The 22,439-nt window shown below is 40.3% G+C and overlaps 1 protein-coding gene across 1 annotated transcript; it reads left to right on the top strand.

The window, feature by feature from the left end:
- The first annotated feature begins 893 nt into the window (after positions 1-893).
- LOC119791166 (endoplasmic reticulum membrane sensor NFE2L1-like) lies at positions 894-19,309 on the top strand. Its single transcript, XM_038297097.1, has 6 exons — positions 894-1,189; positions 3,851-3,994; positions 8,739-8,891; positions 8,977-9,106; positions 14,849-15,406; positions 17,277-19,309. Exons 1-6 carry the CDS (start codon positions 929-931, stop codon positions 18,221-18,223), a joined length of 2,193 nt encoding a protein of 730 aa, XP_038153025.1. The 5' UTR covers positions 894-928; the 3' UTR covers positions 18,224-19,309.
- Positions 19,310-22,439: the final 3,130 nt, after the last annotated feature.

The raw sequence follows: 22,439 nt of genomic DNA on the forward strand, positions 1-22,439 counted from the left end.
GCAGAGCAATAATAATATATAATAACTGGAAAGAATTCTGTCTGTAAAATAACCTTTTTAGCCTTGAACTAAACTAAAATTGAATATATTTATTTAGTTTTTTTTTGTATTATTTCTATAATAAAATTTGTTCCCTTATAAAGCACAGGAAGGAGCAATCAGCTAAGTGAGCTTAGTGCTTGGAAAAAATCTTTCATTCCTTTAGAGACAGCATGAAAAGTCAGCTGAGTACAAAACATAGAGAGGAAAACAAGAAGAAAAGGGACAAGAAGAGAGGGACACAACCTAGAACAGATAATGGATGTCTATTCTATTAACATTTCTCTATCTGGAGAATGGGGCTGTTTTATGCCCCTGTGGTGAAGGATGTCATATGGAGGTCCAAATATATCTTGAAATATGCAAATGTGAATGTCCCATAAAATAAAAAGATGTACCATGAAGTAGTTAGCTGTAACATTTATCTATTCATCTAAAAAGATTATTTTGGATATACCATGAAATTATAAAATGGGTTAATCTTATTAAAAACTTCACCAAAAAACCAATAAACCATTGAAAGACACACCTTTGGTCATTCGGTCGGGGTTTTTCCTTTTGTTTTTCAGAGAAACGAATCTCTTTCAAGTAGAAATTAATTAACATTTTCTTTCTTTTTTGTTATTTCTCAGCATGTTGTCGACAAATAAATCGCTTCACTTCGAAGACCTTCCTGATAACCTGCCATAACGCTTCATGAAAAATGACTGTTGATCCCTCTCATCAAGCAAAAATGACACTTTGCAAATGATTTTAATCGATCCACACAGAAATCTTTTAACAGAGCACCTACCAGGACTTGGAAGGACTCCAACCATCATCCAAAAGGAGAAACATCTGTGTGGAACAACCTTTACAAACCTTTGGTTTGTAGAGAACAATCCAAACTATGTTGCCCCTAAAGAAATACTTCCCAGAGGAGCTGATTCAGATGACCATCCTGTTAAGTCTTTGTGGAATCAGAGTGGACGTGGGGCTGGAGCCTTTCCTGCCTCGTTCCTGGTGTGATATGATTCTGGGTCAGAACTCTGCACCGACCCAAACCCCGTCCCACAACCAGAACACTCTGCATCCCAAGAATGTGGATCTGGAGCGTTTTTTTACGGCACGCCGCCTGTTAGGCTGGGTTCACTCTCTGGACAGGATACAGGTAGGAAAACTGACCCCAAAGCTTTCAGATACGTTTTTGATTAAACAAAATGGAAATAAAAAATCCCTTTTATTGTCCCGCAATGGGAAAATTGTGGCGTTATAGCAGCAAAAACTTATAGCAGATCTGGTCACACAAATGTGGACCTTAGAAAATGTATAAAAATAACAGAATAAGTAACAGTTGAGAAAATAAACAAATAAGTACTGTACAGTGTTTTTAAAATATAAATGCTCTGTATATTTGAAAATAGCAGCAACATCAGAGATGTGCAAAATGACAGCAGCATGTTATTTAACTGACTAAGGTAGAAACTGTTCAAAATCATCATGAATGGAAGAACTGGTTGAGGTTGTTGGGAACAGTGGTGGTTCTAGAGTCTTCCAGCTGCTGGGAGGAAGGATCTGTGATAACGCTCCCTGGTGCATTTAAGGTGCAGCAGTCTGTCACTGAAGGAGCTGTCCAGTTCAGCACCAGCTTCATGCATGCGGGGAGACATTATCCAACAGAGATGTTATTCAGTTAGGATCCGACTGTTTCCCACCTCCTGCACAGGCCATCCAATCACAGAGCTGGACTTCCTGATCAGCTGATCCAGCTGCTTTATCTCAGCTACAGATAAGCCACTGCTCCAACAGACACTTCATAGAAGATGGCTGATGCCACAGCAGTCATAGAAGGTCTTTAGGAGCGCCCCCTGCATCCAAAGGTCCTGAGGATTAATTGAACCTTTAGAAACCGGGTGATGTGAGTTTTACTGGAACAGGGTTCCTTTACCGGACCCATATCATCTTCTATTATGGTTTTAGAGGAAATAAAACTCAATTTTTCATTCAACATTTCAGAGGTTGTAAAACTCCTTCATATATAAACCTCATACCATTCAGAACTTAACCTCCTCTTATTATTGGCATTAATGGCATATTAATATGAAGCTTTTAATGACTGAATCAAGAGAATAATTTTGGGCTTTTGAATTAAATCAAACTTTCATCAACAAGGTTTTGGCGAAATTCTGACTTCATATGTGACAGAAGTGAATGATCTCATTGCATTGATTGGTTTCCCAGTACAGAAATGGAGTAACATGCAGCAGGAGCGGTTATTTTTTTGAAATCCTGGAGGTCAATCCTCAACGGGGTCGGAGTCAGACTCAGACGGATTGTTGAAAATAAATGTCAAAATGTTTTCAGAAAACTGAGCAAAGGTCTGGTTCCCATTGATTGTAGTCTCACTTTTGGTTAATCCAGGACTCACTTAGGCTCATGCAAAAACTGAAAGACCGGGTTCAGTGTTTACAGTGAAGTTAGTTTAAAACCAGTATGGACTGGGAGAACAACTCTATTCACCTAAACTGACAGCTCAGTTCATGGGTAACCATAAAGTAGCTCCATAGGTCCCTAAGTTTAGGATAGAAACATTTAAGCAGATGAGCTCTGAGACAGTTTTCATATGAAAAAGGATAAAAAACAGAGCAGATACAGTTTATCACAAGCTGAGCCCATAACTATCTCTAAGAGAGAAACAGGACTACACTGGAAAACAGGCCAAGCTCCAACATCTAGAAACAAAGGTGCTGATGGCAGCAGCACAGCTGATATTTCTCTCCACGATGGAGTCACAGCCAAACAGGAACAGACCAGAAGAAGCTACTATGAGAAAAAGCAGAGAGAGCAGAACGTTAGAGATTGAACTAACAGATTCTGCAGAGTGGGAGAATAGAGATAGAATGAAGCAGAATGATGAAAAAGGGGTCCCTATGTCCTCCAGCAGTCTAAGCCTATAGCAGCACAACTATAGAGATAGCTCAGGATAACCTGAGCCACTCTAACTAGAAGCTTTATCAAAAAGGAAAGTTTTAAGCCTAGCCTTAAAAGTAGACAGGGGGTCTGCCTCACGGACTAAAACTGGTAGTTGGTTCCACAGGATACTGTGTGGCGGACCCCCATTTACATCCTAAAGCAGGTCTCTAATAAAGTCGATTAAATATAGGTTGGGAATATACTGGAAATGGTTGGAGTTAGAAAAGGAAATGTTTGTGGAAAATTTCGGGGTTAGGAATTAAGAGAAAGTCCTAATATGTCTGTGCGCTCCTGTTTTGGCATCAGAGTGAGGACCATTTCACAATTTCACTATCAAAGTAATTTTTAAAGTGTGAACATTTTGCTGGTCCTCCTTTCTGTTTTGCCAATGGTTAGTTTAGGACTAAAGTATGAATTAAGTTTTGGTTATATTAGGGTTGTTTATACACTGGAAATGGTTCAGTTATTTTCAGGGCAAAGAAAGTGTTGGAAGCAACTGAAAACGAATGTAAATGAAAACATGGTCCTCACTACATATAGCAAAAAGGAAAAGGTGTGTGTTTTTATTAATGAACGACACTGTCCGGTTCAGAAGCTACTATGAGAAAAAGCAGAGAGAGCAGAACGTTAGAGATTGAACTAACAGATTCTGCAGAGTGGGAGAATAGAGATAGAATGAAGCAGAATGATGAAAAAGGGGTCCCTATGTCCTCCAGCAGTCTAAGCCTATAGCAGCGCCTCTCGAAGCTATAAATATTTTAAAATCTGTTAAGATCATAAATCTCAGCCAGACAGTAAAACTATATACAATTCAAAGTTCATATTGTCTGTTTTTGAAAGAAGCTGCCTTCATTCACAGGTTCCTCAGGCAGAGCTGGAGACATGGCTGGTCCAACGGGAATCAGCTCCTCTGCTTCAGGGATTTCCTGACCAACCCCCCCTGATGGACAGAGCCCACGGTGACACAGAGATAGACCAAAGGGAGCCAGCTATGGAGCAAGAGGTACTTTAAATCAATTTACACTATGTTCATATGGCATGTTTATTTACAGAAAAAACATTTGACAAGTGAAAAGCGTCAATTGTCTCTGAATATGGAGTAGAATCCCTTTCCTCCATAGAATATAAACCCGTACAGCCTTTTTTAAATGAGTGGTTTGACCCAGTCCAGTTAGTTTAGTTTAAAATCACAAAGATGTTTAGAGTACTAATATTAAGCTGTGGTGTGAAAAGATTAATTTATAATATGAAATAGTATATTTGTTATATTTGGATTAAACTTTTCACCATTTTTATTCTGCTTGAAAAAAAATAAATAAAAGGTAAATCTAAGAACCTCGTCATGTTTAATTTAGACTATTGTACGGCTTGATTTTAATGATCAATTAATTAGGTAAAGGATTTTACACAAAAGAAATGCCATCCATTTTTCCTTCCATTACCTGTAAAGATCTAATGATCAGATTATAATAATTCAGCATTAAAATAAAATATTTTGTTCTTTTTTTTTAGACCATGAAACGCAGTGTCCCTTTGAATAAAAAATATTTAAGGGCTGAAAATGTTAAGAAAAAATACATAAAAAATGTTCCTAGGATTGATTTATGTAGTTTTAAACAATGAAATTATCATTTCTATGGTGATTTCTTTATAGAGTTTACGAACAAATCTGCCTTTTTTTTAAATAATGCGAAAAATAATAGTTCATAGAAATCAGTTTATGTAAATTGTTTCATATAATTCTGGCTGCATATATCAAAGTAAAACATTGTTTAGATGACTTATGACTTGAAAAGAGAGTATTTAAATATCCCACAATAAAGCAAAATGTTACATAATAAAAAAATTACAAACAGAATTTATTTATAGTAGTTATATAGAAAACCTTTTACACCAATAAACTCCTTTAAGCACCAATTTTTCAAGCTTTACTTGTTTGAGGCAGATTGACAACAATGTGACATCATCAAAGGTGCATTATACATTCATATTGGGAATACTCTCTGGTCTTAAAATAATGTAATTTATATAAACTAAGAAAAGGAAAATAATATAAATCTCATAAAATGCTTATGAGGCCAGTCGATTTAAATGTAATATAATGAATGATTAACAGTTAAGCATATGTATATTTTGGTAATGATATTCTTGGTTATTCTCATTTTTCTTTTGGGATGGAGCCGTATACTTCATTATCTTCCTTTCTCAGATATTTACTGTAAAACTTTTTTTCTGAAATGACTTTTCTATTCAGAGATGTATGTTTGTATGTGTCTGAATTATTTAGTCATTAAAACAGGTATAGTCGTTTTATAAATCTTTTTCTTTTCACCTTTTACAAACATCCAAAATCAAATAAAAATGGCTAAAAACAATGAAGATTTTGAAAAATAATAAAAAAAAATTTTGATCTGTCAGTCCATATGACCAATTCTTTGAACATAGCGAGGCTTAGCATGTGCTAACTACTGAGCAGGTCAAGGGTGAGAGTTATTTTAATTGAACACGCAGCATCATTTCACTATTTCAATTCAATTCAGTTTATTTATATAGCGGCAATTTACAACACGTCAGCTCAAGACACTTTTTAATTTAACCAGATCATCCAGTCAAATTGATTCAAAGTTTTCTATCTAAGGAAAACCAGTTGATTTCATTGACTCATTGACTCTTCAGCAATCCCTCACACTAAGCATGCTTGTAGCGACAGTGGAGAGGAAAAACTCCCTTTGAACAGGAAGAAACCTCCAGCAGAACCAGGCTCAGTGTGAGCGGCCATCTGCTGAGGCCCACTGGGGTTCAAGGAGACAGAAGCAGACATAGAAAAAGAAGCATAGATACAAAAGGCAACTGTCAACCAGCTCCACCTGCGGCCCCGTCCAGGAAACACACAGCCAGGCAGACGAGCTCCGAGCCAGCTCCCATGTCAGAGGATGAAGAGAGCACATCCAGTTAGTCACAGTCAGAGAAACAGGACTAAACTGGAAAACAGGCCAAGCTCCAACATCTAGAATCAAAGGTGTTGATGGCAGCAGCACAGCTGATATTTCTCTCCAGGATGGAGTCACAGCCAAACAGGAACAGACCAGATGAAGCTACTATGAGAAAAAGCAGAGAGAGCAGAACGTTAGAGATTGAACTAACAGATTCTGCAGAGTGGGAGAATAGAGATAGAATGAAGCAGAATGATGAAAAAGGGGTCCCTATGTCCTCCAGCAGTCTAAGCCTATAGCAGCATCACCATCGCATAGTTCAACCTGAGGAAGTCTATTTAGGCTAATGAACTGTTTAAAAGCAAGTTTTTGACAACAGTGCTACATATTTTATTACTGACATGGATAAATGATAATAAACTAAATAGCTCTGCTTTGGACAGCTCTGCATTCATCTGCTGAAGATGTGCAGCAGCGGCCATATTAGCAGGACAGCTTCATAACCTGGGGTTTAAACTAAGGTGGTGCTTTGGTGACGCACTGAGTCACAGGCTGATGAGTCAACAGCAGAGCTCAGTCTTCTAAAAATGACGTCACCAGAAAAATTAAGTAATGGAGTCAGTTTGTAACACAGCAGAAAGGAAACATCTCATAAAAGCTAAATAATAAGTAGAAACAAAAAAACATTCAAATATTTTCACATTAAATGATTAATGTATTCTTTAACTGACCCTTTAATGTTTAAATGAGCAATAAGTAAGGAATTTAATGTTAAACCAACTAAAACCTCAGGCTCCTGTTGACTGAACTTCAAACACATCAGTGGATGACAACAGAAAAAGATTTTAGAAAATGTAATGATTTGAAAAATAAAAACTGAAAAGCTAATTTTTAAATTTCCATAAAAAAAATTTTCAAGTATTTTAACAATTATGGAACTAAATAAACTTCATATTTTAATGCTAAAACTAAAATCCATCCATCCGTCTGTCCATCCATCCATCAATAAATTCAGTAAATAATTATATTTTTGGGTTAAATTTAACTCCTCAGACTTGGGCCTGATTACATACTAATAAATTAATTACCAGAATGTATTTGACCTAAAACATTTCTATGTGAAAACAAAGCAAAGCATAAATCTGTAAAGGAAGTACATTGTTTTTTTAAGTCACGAATAGTGTCTTGTTTGCATCAGTGCTGTAGCCGCTGTTCCCTGCCAGCAGCTACAGCACAGACAGCTTGAAACCGGCAGCTTCTTTTCATGAGCGTCTGTAGATCGGCGTCTTTAACCGCCCCCCACACACACGCAAACAGCTATACACACATATCAAATATCAGGCACAGAAACCAACAGCCATACAGTCGCACAGAACTTTCTGCATCAGTGTCCTGCCAACCTTGTGACTGGCCGTGTTGTTTTGAAACTTGATCCCTGACTCATTTTTATATGTTGGGATTTTGCAATCCAGCTTGTTTATTCCTTCCCCAAATAATCCCCGAACAGCCCAGACCCTCCATATGTAAACAGGCCACACAGCGTCAGCTGATCTGTCCTTTAAGGATTTGGCTGTTTTCCATTAAAGGAGCCAAACCATTGAGGTTTTTAAATGTAAGGTTTTAATTTTAACACACTGATTTCCAGAACCACTCAATCAGGAAGTTATTATTAAACTTCCATTTTTTGATGTGTCGAATAAAACCGAAATTGTAATTTAAAATGTAAGATTGCCTTTCAAGTCCCCCCAACAACATCAGCTGATAACAGAAGTTATAAACATGAAGTAAAACTCTGATGTCTTCTAGGATCACATCAGACGTCTGTGTGCTTTGCTGTCGTGGAACTAAACGCTGCTGCCCTTGTTCTCACTAGAACTAAGAAAGTAGAGCACATCACCCCGGTTCTCCTTCACTGACTCCCTGTAGCTCAGAGAATAGACTTTAAAATGCTTCGGTTAGTCTAGAAATCATTGAATAGATCAGCACCTCAATCCATAACAGATCTATTGTCAGTGGATCAACCGCCCAGACTACTCAGGTCTTCTAATTCCAGGCTACTCCGAACACCCAGAACTAGAACCAAAAATGGAGAAGCAGCATTTAGTTCCTATGCTGCTCTGATTTAATTCAGTTCAGTTTATTTCTATAGCGCCAATTCACAACACACCTCATCTCAAGACACTTTATAGTTCAACAGATCATCCAGTCAGATTGCTTAAAAGTTATCTAAGGAAAACCAGCTGATTGCATCGACTCATTGACTCTTCAGCAATCCCTCACACTAAGCATGCTTGTAGCGACAGTGGAGAGGAAAAACTCCCTTTGAACAGGAAGAAACCTCCAGCAGAACCAGGCTCAGTGTGAGCGGCCATCTGCTGAGGCCCACTGGGGTTCAAGGAGACAGAAGCAGACATAGAAAAAGAAGCATAGATACAAAAGGCAACTGTTTGTTTATCTTGTTTTTTTTTTTTTTATTGCAGCACTTTTTAGATATATAATCTACTAGTGTGGCTCCCCTGGATTGCATGATAGTCTGGAAAACATATATCCTTTATGGAAATTCTATGTGGTAGAGTAAGAATTTCATATTTGATATCATTACTTTTCTTTAGTTTGTGCTTTTATATGATGATTTAAATCATTTCCCCAACTTTTAAACAGACATACCAGTAAAAACGATCAAACTTTTCCCAAAAATAGACCAACAGAAATGCATCTTTGCTTTAACCACTCAGTAAAGGCCCCACCCCTGAAGTGGAGGGAATCCCACCCCTCAAATAATTCCCTTATTTTCACTCCTCTCCTGACCTCTAGATAAATGGTGTTGAGATAAGTGATGAAGGGGAACAACAATCCTCTGGCACTGAGTCCACGCCCCCCAGCGCCCTCCCTGAAAATCAGCCACTGGTTCTGGGTGCGGACCTGGAAACCCAGTGGCGGGATCTAATGGACATCCTGGAGCCTCAGGTGAGGGAATATTTTTGATAAAAGATAAGATAAAATGTTCGATGCATGAAAAACGTCCGATGAAAACTTAGACTTTCATTTGCAGAACATAGGTGTTGAAATGATGACGGCTTTAAACCACACCCCTGATGGACCTGATGCTCCGCCCTCTGGCAGGGCTGGACCAGTGGGGCATCAGATGGACCCTCTTACAGGGTCTGCAGTCTTGCTGAACGGTGAGTTACATCACTAACTGACCCATTTTGACCTTTGACCTTCTTAGACGCAGTCACTACCCGATCCGTCCTGCGAATGCGCCATCAGCTCATGCATCTACATATACATCGAGGTCGCCCTCAATTTTATTTTGTTAAATAGATTTAAATTATGTTTTTTCCTCCCCAAAAATAGTAAGCCTACTAAATATAAAGTGTTAAAGGTTTATAATTTATTTCCTGAGAAAATAAAAGCATTTAAATCCTGTTTTATAACTCGTCTGTTCCCAATCTGCACCGATCTACGCTACTTCCCGGAGCTAGCATAAATCTAGCCTTTTGGAGTTTTATGGATTCCTTTCATGTTGACATTATGCTAAATAGTGTGTAATCTAAAGAAAGAAACAGCTGAAATGCAGATAAACATGTTTTAATCATATTTTAGTCGGACTGCTCTGAGGATGTCCCATGATGACGTCTATTGCAGCAACTTCAGGAAACAAAAAAAGCTGCTGAGAGTCTGAGGTCGGACCTTTCCTTGTCTGATGCAATCTTTCAAAAAAGGAATCCACTGAGATCAATATGGTGCTGATATGAACTTTATTCAGATCATAGGTATAAACAACATCTCCAAAATACAGTGGGGCAAAAAAGTATTTAGTCAGAATCAGAATCAGAATCAAGTTTATTGCCAATTTGACTTGGTGTTGTTGGTGCAGACAAAAAAAAACAAAACAAAACAAAATAACAAAATAAGATAGAATATATATATATATATATATATATATATATATATATATATATATATATATATATATATATATATATTTATATATATATATATATATATTATATGTATATATACACAGAGGCTATATAGAAGCAGTAGACTGTGCGTTAATGTAACGCAGAAATCCTGAATGGGGGAGAGAAACATTGTTCAGTGTCACGGGCGGGTCTTGGCCTTGTTGATAAGGCCGATAGCAGATGGGAAAAAACTGTTTTTGTGACGGGAGGTTCTGGTCCTGATGGAGCGCAGCCTCCTGCCAGAGGGTAGTGACTGAAATAGTTTGTGACTGGGGTGCGAGGGATCAGCCACAATCTTCCCTGCACGCCTCAGAGTCCTGGAGGCGTGCAGCTCCTGGAGAGATGGGAGGTTGCAGCCAATCACCTTCTCTGCAGACCGGATGACACGCTGCAGTCTGCTCTTGTCCTTAGCGGTGGCACCAGCGTACCAGATGGTGATGGAGGAAGTGAGGATGGACTCAATGATGGAGGAGTAGAACTGCACCATCATTGTCCTGGGCAGGTTGAATTTCTTCAGCTGCCGCAGGAAGTACATCCTCTGCTGGGCTTTCTTGGTGAGGGAGTCGATGTTCAGCTCCCACTTTAGGTCCTGGGAGATGATAGTTCCCAGGAAGCGGAAAGACTCCACAGTGCCAATGGTGGAGTCCCAGAGGGTGATGGGGGTAGCTGGGGCTGTGCTCTTTCTGAAGTCCACAACCAACTCCACGGTTTTTAGAGCGTTGAGCTCCAGGTTGTTCTCCCTGCACCAGGTCACCAGATGGTCAGCCTCCCACCTGTAGGCGGACTCGTCACCATCGGAGATCAGTCCGATGAGAGTGGTGTCGTCTGCGAACTTCAGGAGCTTGACAGACTGATGACTGGAGGTGCAGCTGTTGGTGTACAGGGAGAAGAGCAGAGGAGAAAGAACACAGCCCTGGGGGGAACCAGTGCTGATGAGCTGTGAGTCAGAGAACTGTGTTCCCAGCTTTACGTGCTGCTTCCTGTCCGACCGGAAGTCTGTGATCCACCTGCAGGTGGAGTCAGGCACATTCAGCTGGGAGAGCTTCTCCTGGAAAAGAGCTGGGATGATTGTGTTGAAGGCCGAGCTGAAGTCCACAAACAGGATCCTGGCGTAGGTTCCTGCGGAGTCCAGGTGCTGGAGAATGTGGTGAAGGGCCAGGTTGACAGCGTCATCTACAGACCTGTTGGTTCTGTAGGCAAACTGAAAGGGGTCCAGGAGGAGGTCAGTGATTTCTTTCAGGTGTGACAGCACAAGACGCTCGAAGGACTTCATGACCACAGAGGTCAGGGCGACGGGTCTAAAGTCATTAAGTCCTGTGGTCCTTGGCTTCTTGGGGACAGGGATGATGGTGGAGGATTTAAAGCAGGCTGGCACGTGACATGTCGCCAGTGAGGTGTTAAAAATGTCTGTGAACACTGGAGACAGCTGGTCAGCACAGAGCTTCAAAGTGGATGGAGTGACAGAATCTGGTCCAGCAGCTTTCCGGGGGTTCTGTTTTTTGAAGATTTTGTTTACATCTCTCTCTTTTATGGAAAGAGTTGTCACTGAGGAGGAGGAGGTGGAGGTGATCTGTTGGGTGGTGTTGTGGGGGGTGGATGCATGACTGTCCCTTTGTCTGTCGAAACGACAGTAGAAGTTGTTCAGGTCGTTGGCTAACTGTCGGTCGTTCATGGAGTGGGGGGCTTTGGGCTTGTAGTTTATCTGCCTAAGCCCTTTCCAGACAGAGGCAGAGTCGCTGGCAGAAAAATGGTTTTGCAGCTTCTCAGAGTACAGTCGTTTACCCTCTTTCACCGCCTTGCTAAACTTGTATTTTGCATCTTTGAATCTGCATTTATCTCCGCTCCTGACGGCCTCTTCCTTGTCCAACCTAAGTCTTCTGAGTTTGCCAGTGAACCAGGGTTTGTCATTATTGTAATTCACCCTGGTTCGTGTTGGAATACAGCAGTCCTCACAGAAGCTGATGTATGATGTCACAGCCTCTGTGAACTCATCCAGACTGTTGGTAGCAGCCCTGAAGACGTCCCAGTCAGTAGAACCCAAACACGCCTGAAGATCCTCCACAGCCTCACTGGTCCAATTCTTTGATTTCCTCACCACAGGTTTGCAGAGCTTTAGTTTCTGTCTGTAAGCAGGAATCAGGTGGACCATGACGTGGTCGGATTGGCCCAGTGCAGCACGGGGGACAGCGTGATAAGCATCCCTGATGGTGGTGTAACAGTGATCCAGAATGTTATCCGCTCTGGTCGGGCATTTAATAAACTGTCTGTATTTAGGAAGATCATGACTGAGGTTACCTTTATTAAAGTCACCAAGGACAATAACTAAGGAGTCCGGGTTGCTCCGCTCCACACTCAGTATCTGATCAGCGAGCGTGAGCTGTGCGTCCTGCACGTTTGCATGCGGCGCGATGTAGACACCGACCAGAATGAATGAAGCGAACTCGCGGGGTGAATATGGTGCTGTCAGCCACCAATAGTGCAAGTTCTCCCACTCAAAAAGATGAGAGAGGCCAGTAATTTTCATCATAGATATACCTCAACTATGAGAGACAAAATGAGAAAAAAAAATCCAGAAAATCACATTGTCTGATTTTTAAAGAATTTATTTGCAAAATATGGTGGAAAATATGTATTTGGTCAGTTACAAACAAGCAAGATTTCTGGCTCTCACAGACCTGTAACTTCTTCTGTAAGAGGCTCCTCTGTCCTCCACTCGTTACCTTCATTAATGGCACCTGTTTGAACCCGTTATCAGTATAAAAGACACCTGTCCACAACCTCAAACAGTCACACTCTAAACTCCACCATGGCCAAAACTAGAAAGCTGTCGAAGGACACCCAAAACAAAATGATAGACCTGCACCAGGCTGGGAAGTCTGAATCTGCAATAGGTAAACAGCTTTGTGTGAAGAAATCAACTGTGGGATCAATTATTAGAAAATGGAAAACATACGAGACCACTGATAATCTTCCTCGATCTGGGGCTCCACGCAAGATCTCACCCTGTGGGGTCAAAATGATCACAAGAACGGTGAGTAAAAATCCCAGAACCACACGGGGGGACATAGTGAATGACCTGCAGAGAGCTGGGACCAAAGTAACAAAGGCTACCATCAGTAACACACTACGCCGCCAGGGACTCAAATCCTGCAGTGCCAGACGTGTCCCCCTGCTTAAGCCAGTACATGTCAAGGCCCGTCTCAAGTTTGCTAGAGAGCATTTGGATGATCCAGACGATGACTGGGAGAATATCATATGGTCAGATCAAACCAAAATAGAACTTTTTGGTAAAAACTCTACTCGTCGTGTTTGGAGGAGAGAGAATGCTGAGTTGCATCCAAAGAACACCATACCTACAGTGAAGCATGGGGGTGGAAACATCATGCTTTGGGGCTGTTTTTCTGCTAAGGGACCAGGACGACTGATCTGTGTGAAGGAAAGAATGAATGGGGCCATGTATCGTCAAATTTTGAGTGAAAACCTCCTTCCATCAGCAAGGGCATTGAAGATGAAACGTGGCTGGGTCTTTCAGCATGACAATGATCCCAAACACACCGCCCGGGTAACGAAGGAGTGGCTTCGTAAGAAGCATTTCAAGGTCCTGGAGTGGCCTAGCCAGTCTTCAGATCTCAACCCCATAAAAAATCTTTGGAGGGAGTTGAAAGTCCGTGTTGCCCAGCGACAGCCCCAGAACATCACTGCTCTAGAGGAGATCTGCATGGAGGAATGGGCCAAAATACCAGCAACAGTGTGTGAAAACCTTGTGAAGACTTATAGAAAACGTTTGATCTCTGACATTGCCAACAAAGGGTATATAACAAAGTATTGAGATGAACTTTTGTTATTGACCAAATACTTATTTTCCACCATATTTTGCAAATAAATTCTTTAAAAATCAGACAATGTGATTTTCTGGATTTTTTTTCTCATTTTGTCTCTCATAGTTGAGGTATATCTATGATGAAAATTACCGGCCTCTCTCATCTTTTTTAAGTGGGAGAACTTGCACTATTGGTGGCTGACTAAATACTTTTTTGCCCCACTGTATACGTTTTCAAACGTAGATTACAGCGATTTGTATTGCAGTCAACGAAAAATCCAGCAGCCCACTCACCCACTCTCTACCACTGAAAGGGGTGTAATATGCCCATTTACAAAACTCCTCCCAAACCTAATTCATCCATTCCCTTACAAAGAAACAACCAAACCTACAAAAAAAACAAAAAAAACATAACTGCTATAAACTCAGACGAACGAACATCAAAGCATCTTTTCATTTATGGCTCCTAAAACGTCAGAGAAGCAGTTTAATGAAGAAAATATAAAAAGCATCAAAATTGTCTCACAAAAGTCGTAAAACATTCTTTTTAAGATGTGTTTTAGCATTCTTTAGAGAGATAAGGATAGAAATATGCAAGTTATTTCCATTATTACATTATTTATAGAAGCCCGGATGTATATCTATTGGCGGATCGTGTTTCCTAGACGATCGGTCCGTGACGGCACACATGGAATCCTCCATCTATAGTTATTCACCTCGGATCGGACCCTGACTTCAGGTGTTTTGGGTGGAAAGTGGAGCGAGTTGTTATTTAATGGGCGACCATTTTGGTTTACCGGCACAGCAATCGTTTCATTTTCGTCTTGAGATTCCTTCTCACTGCAAAAATGATCTAGAAATAAGTAAAAATTTCTTAAATGAAGTGTATCCACCCTTAATTTTAGTAGGTAAATGAGTAATTTTACTCTTAAAATAAGATAATTAGAGAATATGCACTTGAAATAAGATAATGCAATTGTGTTTTCTTATTTTAAGTGTAAATTGTCTTGTTCCATAGGCAAAATGTCTCTTTACCTCCTCAATTCAAGAACAAAAGCACTTATTTTAAGAAAAAATTACTTATCTAGATTTAGATGTTTTGCAGCTGTTTCTGAAATGCTCTTTTTTCCGTTTAGGGATTCCTGATCAGTTGGAGCAGAAGCCAGTCCTGCTTCCCCTGACTCCCAGTGATGAACTGGATGACAGCAGTTCAGAGCTGAGCGCTTTAGGAAACTACAGCAGGAACTCCTGGTTTGATCCTTCAACCTACTCACACCTGCTGGCTCAGAATCCTGTAGAAGACTTTACCAAAGGAACACATGCTAACGTCGACGCTACAGCCTTCAGCATGGACCTGTTAGCACCTCTCCCCTCCTTTAGCTCTGATCTAACTAACGGTTATAGCCGAGCTTCGGAGGGGAACGATTTAAACCAACAGCTTGACTACATATCATTCAGTGTCTTGGATGAGATAGAAGCAGACAGTCTTTCCGGTCAAATAAGCAACTTCTTGGAGGATTTTAACATCTTGGAAGACATGAGCCTTTTGGACGAAGCACTGGGGGAAGGATTTAGTCCGGACATGGAGGCCAGACTTAAAGCAGAAGGCTACCTGCAGAGTGAAGGAGCCCATCGGGGCTCTGCCACAGGCTGGAACTGGATGGAAGATCAGAGGCAACCTGACGCACACCAAGGTAATCTATGAGGGAAGACTTTCAAAAGCGTATTTTCCTCTGTTACAATGAAATGTTGAATATTCATATTCATTCTGTGCAATTTAGCTGCAAATAGATAATCCAAAATAAGTCGCGTTCACTCTGAAAGCATTTTCACCATCAAACGCTTCGTCTTGTTCACCTCTGCACTGTGGATATTCAGACATCTAGAGCGTTTTTGATGCCTCTACATTCTGTAGCACAGTGCATGTTCTCTCCGTGCATGCCTGGAGTCTCTCCGGGTACTCCGGCTTCCTCCCACAGTCCAAACACATAACTTTTCTAAATTGCCCTTAGGTGTGAGTGTGCATGGTTGAGTGTCTTTGTATGAGTGTTGCCCTGTAACAGACTGGCGACACGTCCAGGGTGTTTCTCACCTCTCACCCATAGACTGTCGCAGATAGTCACCAGCCCCAGCGTGACCCTGACAGAACTAAAAAGGAGAAGATGGATGGAGGTCTTTAAAGGAATAGTACACCTAAAACATGATTAGCCTTCATTTTCTACTTACCCCCATGCTGAACAACACTCTGGAGTACTTTTTTGATATCTCAAATGCATCTGGAGATCTGGGAGGCTTCTTGCTGTCTGCTGACATTCAAATAATGGAGGTCTATGGCGCCCGAGGCAGAAAGGTCCATAAAAGTCCACAAAAAACGTGTCAATATTCCTCCATACTGCTCGTCCAATGTATTCCAAGTGTCCTGAGTGGGTAGCATCCAGAATTTACTCGAAACCAAGTCATTTAGAATGTTTTTAGAGCATAAACAGTAGTGCATAGGATTTCCTAAACGCGCGTGCATGCGAGTTCACGAGTCTACGGAAACCGCGGCAGACCAAACCAGATGAAAGTGCGCATTCAGCTCGGCAAAGAACTCATGCTCTTCCTCAACACTGAAGTCCTCAGACATTTTTCTTTCGTTGTTTCTTTCTTTGCACAGGTAAACAGCACATTTCTTCTTCTACGCTTGCATTATCGGCAGAGCAGACGCTGAATGCGCACTTTCATCTGGTTTGGTCTGCCGCGGTTTCCGTAGACTCGTGAACGCGCTTTCAGGAAATCCTATGCACTACTGTTTATGCTCTAAAAACATTCTAAATGACTTCGTTTCGAGTAAATTATGGACGCTACCCACCCAGGACACTTGGAATACATTGGACGAGCAGTATGGAGGAATATTGACACGTTTTTTGTGGACTTTTATGGACCTTTCTGCCTCGGGCGCCATAGACCTCCATTATTTGAATGTCAGCAGACAGCAAGAAGCCTCCCAGATCTCCAGATGCATTTGAGATATCAAAAAAGTACTCCAGAGTGTTGTTCAGCATGGGGGTGAGTAGAAAATGAAGGCTAATCAAGTTTTGGGTGTACTATTCCTTTAAGTGATAAAGGCCTCTCAAAATGTCAGCTGTTCTTTCAGTTCATCAAGATTATGATCCTACTTTTAAATGAAAAGTCCGGTCAGGAAGGAATAACCAATGGGTCATTATTTATACCTAAAACTTATACGTTCGTGGTGATTTAATGAATAAGTATAACCAACCCTGGTTATACTTAAATCAAATCCCCCCGCAGCAGTGTGTCGCAGTGAGCTTGATGCAGACATTTTCGATTTATGCTCAAGTTTGAACCGTGGGCTGCGCCATATTATTCCACGCCACAATGCAAGAGTTACAATCATGAACTAGCTGTGGGTCATTGTTTCTGGTTTTAAACTGGTTTTTCTCGCAGTGGGAAATGGGTTTTTAGTGAACTTTAACTTTCAATCTGCTTGTTTTAGGTTAAAATGTGTTTATTCTTCATTCAGGGAAGTCATTGTTTTTTACTTCTCCTGTTTGATCTTCCCAGACTGCAGAGTAGAGACAGACTCGGACTCCGGCCTTTGTCTGGACTCCATCCACAGCCCTTCTTCTCCTTCTGTTTCTGAAGGCTCAGCAGATTATTCCTCTTCCTCATGTGCGTCTGCTGTGGAGCAGGTACGTTCTGAGGAAGATCGCAGCGACGCTGAAGGCTTGGCTGGATCAGAGTTGGAGGTGGAGGTGACCATCAAGCAGGAGGAGCTTGAAGATGAGGAGATGGGAGCTGCTGGGGGAGTTATTCCTGTCAATCATGCAGACCACAAACTGTTTCAAGGCTTTTCCTGGCTGGAACACGTAGGCCATGATTACACCTTCATCAACTCGCCTTTGTCCTCCTCATCTTCTCCAGCTCGGAGCAGGAAGCTTTCAGCACAGACTAAAACTGCTGGGAGGCGTCGCAGAGCCAGACCGTACCAGGCCTGCAGCTCCAGACCGCTTCCTGGAGGTAAGATCTGGAACCGAGATGAGCAGCGAGCGCGAGCCCTCAGGATCCCTTTCTCCTATGAGCTCATCGTTAACCTGCCGGTGGACGAGTTCAACCTCCTACTGACCAGCTACCCGCTCAGCAAGGAGCAGCTGACGCTGGTCAGGGACATACGGCGGCGCGGCAAGAACAAGGTCGCCGCTCAGAACTGCAGACAGAGGAAACAAGACGTGCTGCTCACATTAGAGGAAGACCTGAGGGCCCTGAGACGCCACCATTCACAGCTGCTCCAGGAAAACCAGAACAGACTCAGCCTTCTGCAGGATGTGAAGAATAGATATGGACTGCTGTACCAGGAGATCTTCACCAAGCTGATGGATGCCGAGGGGAGACCACTGAACGCCAAGGAATACATGCTTCAATTTGGACCTGATGATACAGTCACGGTGGCTCCACTGAGGGGAAACAGAAACAGCAAAAAACACAGAGATGTGAAGAAGAGGAGGAGCTGAATATTCCTGTAGAAGGATGGACTTTAGATAAGGACCTGTCAGAGAAACAGGAAGCTGACCAATGACTCTATAAAGCCTCTGCACAAAAACCACGTTAACCAGGGTCCCAACACATGTAAATATTATACTTAACCAGAGTCAGTCTGTTCTGCTCTACTTTAGGTCAAAGGATGCAAAACATAAGTAATCATTTTACTGAAAAAAACAGAAACAAATAATGCTGGTGAAGCTTTTTATTCATCCAGGTCAGTCATTCCAAAAAGTTAAAAGACGATCCACTGGACTGTGTTTCTAACTCTGAAGACTTTTCAGAGGAGCAGAAAGCTGCTGCCTGCATCCTCACTAGAACTAAGAAAGTAGACCAGTAGCTGATCCAGATGGCTGGTTAGAGAGGGGCGTGAGCGGCTTGGGAGCTCGAACTGGGTCTAAATTTGGGAGAGGACTGGTGGAATAATGCTCTTAAGAAAATTCACACAAGTTCAATCTGTGCTAGACTTTCTCTCACACAATTTAAAGTTCTCTTTAGGGTTCATTTCTCCAAAACTCGTCTGTATAAATTCTTTCCCTTTGTCTCTGACAATTGTGACAAATGTCATGCACCTTCCTGCAATTTAACCCATATGTTTTATTCCTGTCCATCACTCCACAGTTTTTGGCTAACCTACTTTGATACAATGTCAAAAATACTCTCAGTAGTCATCAAACCTTCTCCCCATGTTGCTATATTTGGGCTTCCAGATGACTACAAACAGTTTACTTCTAACCAGTTGGATGTTTTAGCATTTACTTCTTTACTGGCAAGACGGCGTCTTCTTTTTCATTGGAAGTTAACAGTTCCACCTTGTAACGGCTAGTGGCTTAAAGACACCATGTCTTTTCTAAAATTGGAAAAGATAAGATACTCATTGAAATTCTGCTAAATTCTATATCTTATGGGGCCCTATCATGAGATTCTTTCATTCTCTTCAGTCCCCTTTCCTAGATTAGATTAGGTGATGCACCCTACCCTACACCCACCCTTAATTTTAATTTTGTTTATTTACTTATTTTTATTTTATTTATTTATCATTTTACTTTATTTTATTTATTTTCGCCCTTCTTCTTTTTTACTTTTTTATTAAGTTTAGAGATGTCCCGATCCAGGTTTTTGCACTTCCGATCCGATACCGATATTGTTTTTGGACTTCCGATCCGATACCGATACTGGCCGATACCAGCCTATCCGAGCATGTATTTAAGTTTAAGTTAAAGTATTTAGCCTTAGTTGTAAGACTCATGTTGAAAAGGGTTTTAGTACTCTTGATAACATCTAGCCAGCTAAATTAGGTGAGATTGAATAAAACACACTGCTTGGTAACAACAAACTTACCTGTTTATTAAGAGATAAACACAAACTGGACAAAATTACGAATAGCAATCTGAAATTGCACAGTGAGCAGTAAAACCGTAAACAGTTAAAGGTGCAAGAATTACTGTAAGTTTTAATAAAAATGCAAAACAGGGAAACACTGGCGCAAAATAGTGGAATGGATCATTTCAATCGGCGAAACTGGAAAATACAGACCGGATCGGCAGTCTGGATCGGCATTTTACATGCTTTGCCGATACGCATTTTTTTGCCAATATCGGCGTCCCGATCCGATACATGGATCGGATCGGGACAAGCCTAATTAAGTTTTGTATACATTGTATTCTGTTAAGTTTTGTAAGGAAAAAAAAAAAAGAAAACCCCACAGGAGCTAAATTGTATGCCTTTTACTACATTACTATCCATATATATATATGTATGTTCGATATGGCATACCTTGTCGTTTACAGTTTAAATTATGTTTGTAATGTCTCTCTTCCTCCTAATAAAAATATTAATACAAAAAAAAAGAGAGAGGGGCGTGAAGGAAGCCATCTATGTTAAGAAAGAAAAAACAACCTTAAACTAAAGGGGGGTTTAAGGTTGCTTTCAAAAACCTCCAATGCAGCAATAGAGTTGATTCCTTCCCGCTATCATCGCAGCTCCAGCCCCTTTATAGGGGAACAGAAGACCTCGCTTATTCAGCCAGGCCAACATTTCCCTCTAACGACCCCCCTTTCAGAGACATAGACAGGTATGGGGCATTGCAGGCTAACAAAGAAGCCAAACGACCCCCATTCCAAAGGGGGGGACCCGTTCATCAGTTTCTATTTTCATGTTTTCTAAACTAAAACCAGGCTTTGTTGGGCTGCTGGATAAAACCTGGAACTAAACGCTATTTCTGACATTTTGAATGGAAAAAGCTTCCTGGATGGAAGAGAAACGTCTTCAAACGTGGAAACAAAGTCCAGTGGATTGATTTTAGCTTTTTGGAAGGAAACAAATAATCATTCTAAAGAGGAAACGCCCAAAATCCAACAGTCAGGTTGATATCAGGCAGGAAAACCCGAATATATCGGGCTGCATCTAAAACCTCCAACATGCTGAAACTAAAGATTAACGCATATGTTAATAATGAATCAGGGAGTGATTGTTGGTAACTGTTCTCTGTTTAAGGAATAATTTATCCTCTAACATCCCACATGACAGCATGAGGGATATAAGTAGGTTTGATTCATGCTGATATCGTATATTGGAGGCTCTAGCTCCAAATATAAAATATTCACCTCTGGTTCTGATGCCAAAGTCTAAACCTACGGATTCTAAGTCGATAGCAGGTTGAGTTAAAGTTTTCCATGTTATCCAGACTGGAATGTTACATTTTCCAGCTTCCTCATACTGGAACCCTGGTGATCAGAGCTGTGCACAATCATCCCAACATTGTTCATAAACCTTTGTGCAGGAGGACAGCTCACGTTTTAGCTTTGCTGCGACGACTGGGAACTCAAACCGAAGCTGCTGCTCTTTCTCAAGCTACAATTCTGTTGGACTGTTTAGACCTGCAAAGATGTTATATTTATGTTGTGGTTTAAATGAGCTATTTTTATTATTATTTTTGATGCAATATTATTTAAAGAGTTGAGGAATCCCTGCTGTTGAAAGTTGCAGAATGTTCTGTTGAACAAAGCGAAGCACTGATGGCTGTCTGCAGGTACAGACCCATGAAAGCAAAGAGAAGTTCTGGACCTAAACTACCAGCCGCCCTGCTGTTCACATCTAACTGAGACAGAAGCAGCAACTTTCAGCTGCAGCTGGTTTTATTTTACTTCTATTTTAGCTGTATTGTATAATGTAATCAAGAAAATTGATTTTTTTTTTAAACCTGTAATTGTTGTATGTAAAGAACACTGGAAAAAAATCAAAATCTTTTCTTAAAATAAGTGCATTTGTTCTTGGATTAAGGAGGTAAAAGAGTAAAAAATCCAGTTTAATTCTCAGTTAATTCAACCTTTTAATGCAGGAGCTTTAAATTCGGGTGTTTCATTAAAAAAAATGAAATATAATTTTAATATATTTTCTCTATTATGAAGCAGATAAAACAATTTGCAGATGGAAGAAAACAAGTTGCATTTAAAATAGAAAACTCCATTAGAATATTTCTACTTGATTTTATTAAATTAAAAGAAAAAAAATAATTTAATAAGCAGACAATTTTATTTACCTGTTGAATTAAAGTCAAATATTTATTTTAAGAACATTTTATTAGTTTTATTATTTTCTACCTGATCAACTGATATGTATTTTTATTTATTATTTCTCACTTTATTCTTTTATTTTGGTAAACTTTTTAATGTCTATACTTGTTTGAAATTTTCACTATAAAGTCTAGCTTTGCTGCTGTTACACCATAATGTCCTACCTGTCCGAAAATAAAGAGATTTTCTATCCTACACTGAAAAAATATACTTTGGATCAACTTAAAAAAATTACTGTAATTTGTTACACCTAAATTTATTACTTTGTCTCAAATTAAGTTTCTGATGTGGTTGAAACTTTACATTTTTAATTTACTGGAAATATATTTTTTACCTTAAGCCAAAGAAAGAAACTACATTCATACAAAGTAAAAGTATAACTTATAACAGATCATAAACAAGTTTTATGCTTTTTTGTAATCTTTTTTTTCTATTTGGAAAAATGAAATCTGTACCATTACATACCAGTATAAATACGATATAATCGGCCCCCTATCGGTATCGGCCTTAAAACTGAATATCGGACATCGGCCACCCCACCGATATTTAACCCGTTATTTGATCAGCTTCTGAGTTTCTAAAGTAAAAAAAAAAATTATAATAAAATACTACT

Source organism: Cyprinodon tularosa, unplaced genomic scaffold (genome assembly GCF_016077235.1).
Source record: "Cyprinodon tularosa strain WSP-4 unplaced genomic scaffold, ASM1607723v1 ctg382, whole genome shotgun sequence".
In the NCBI taxonomy this organism is placed as follows: domain Eukaryota; kingdom Metazoa; phylum Chordata; class Actinopteri; order Cyprinodontiformes; family Cyprinodontidae; genus Cyprinodon; species Cyprinodon tularosa.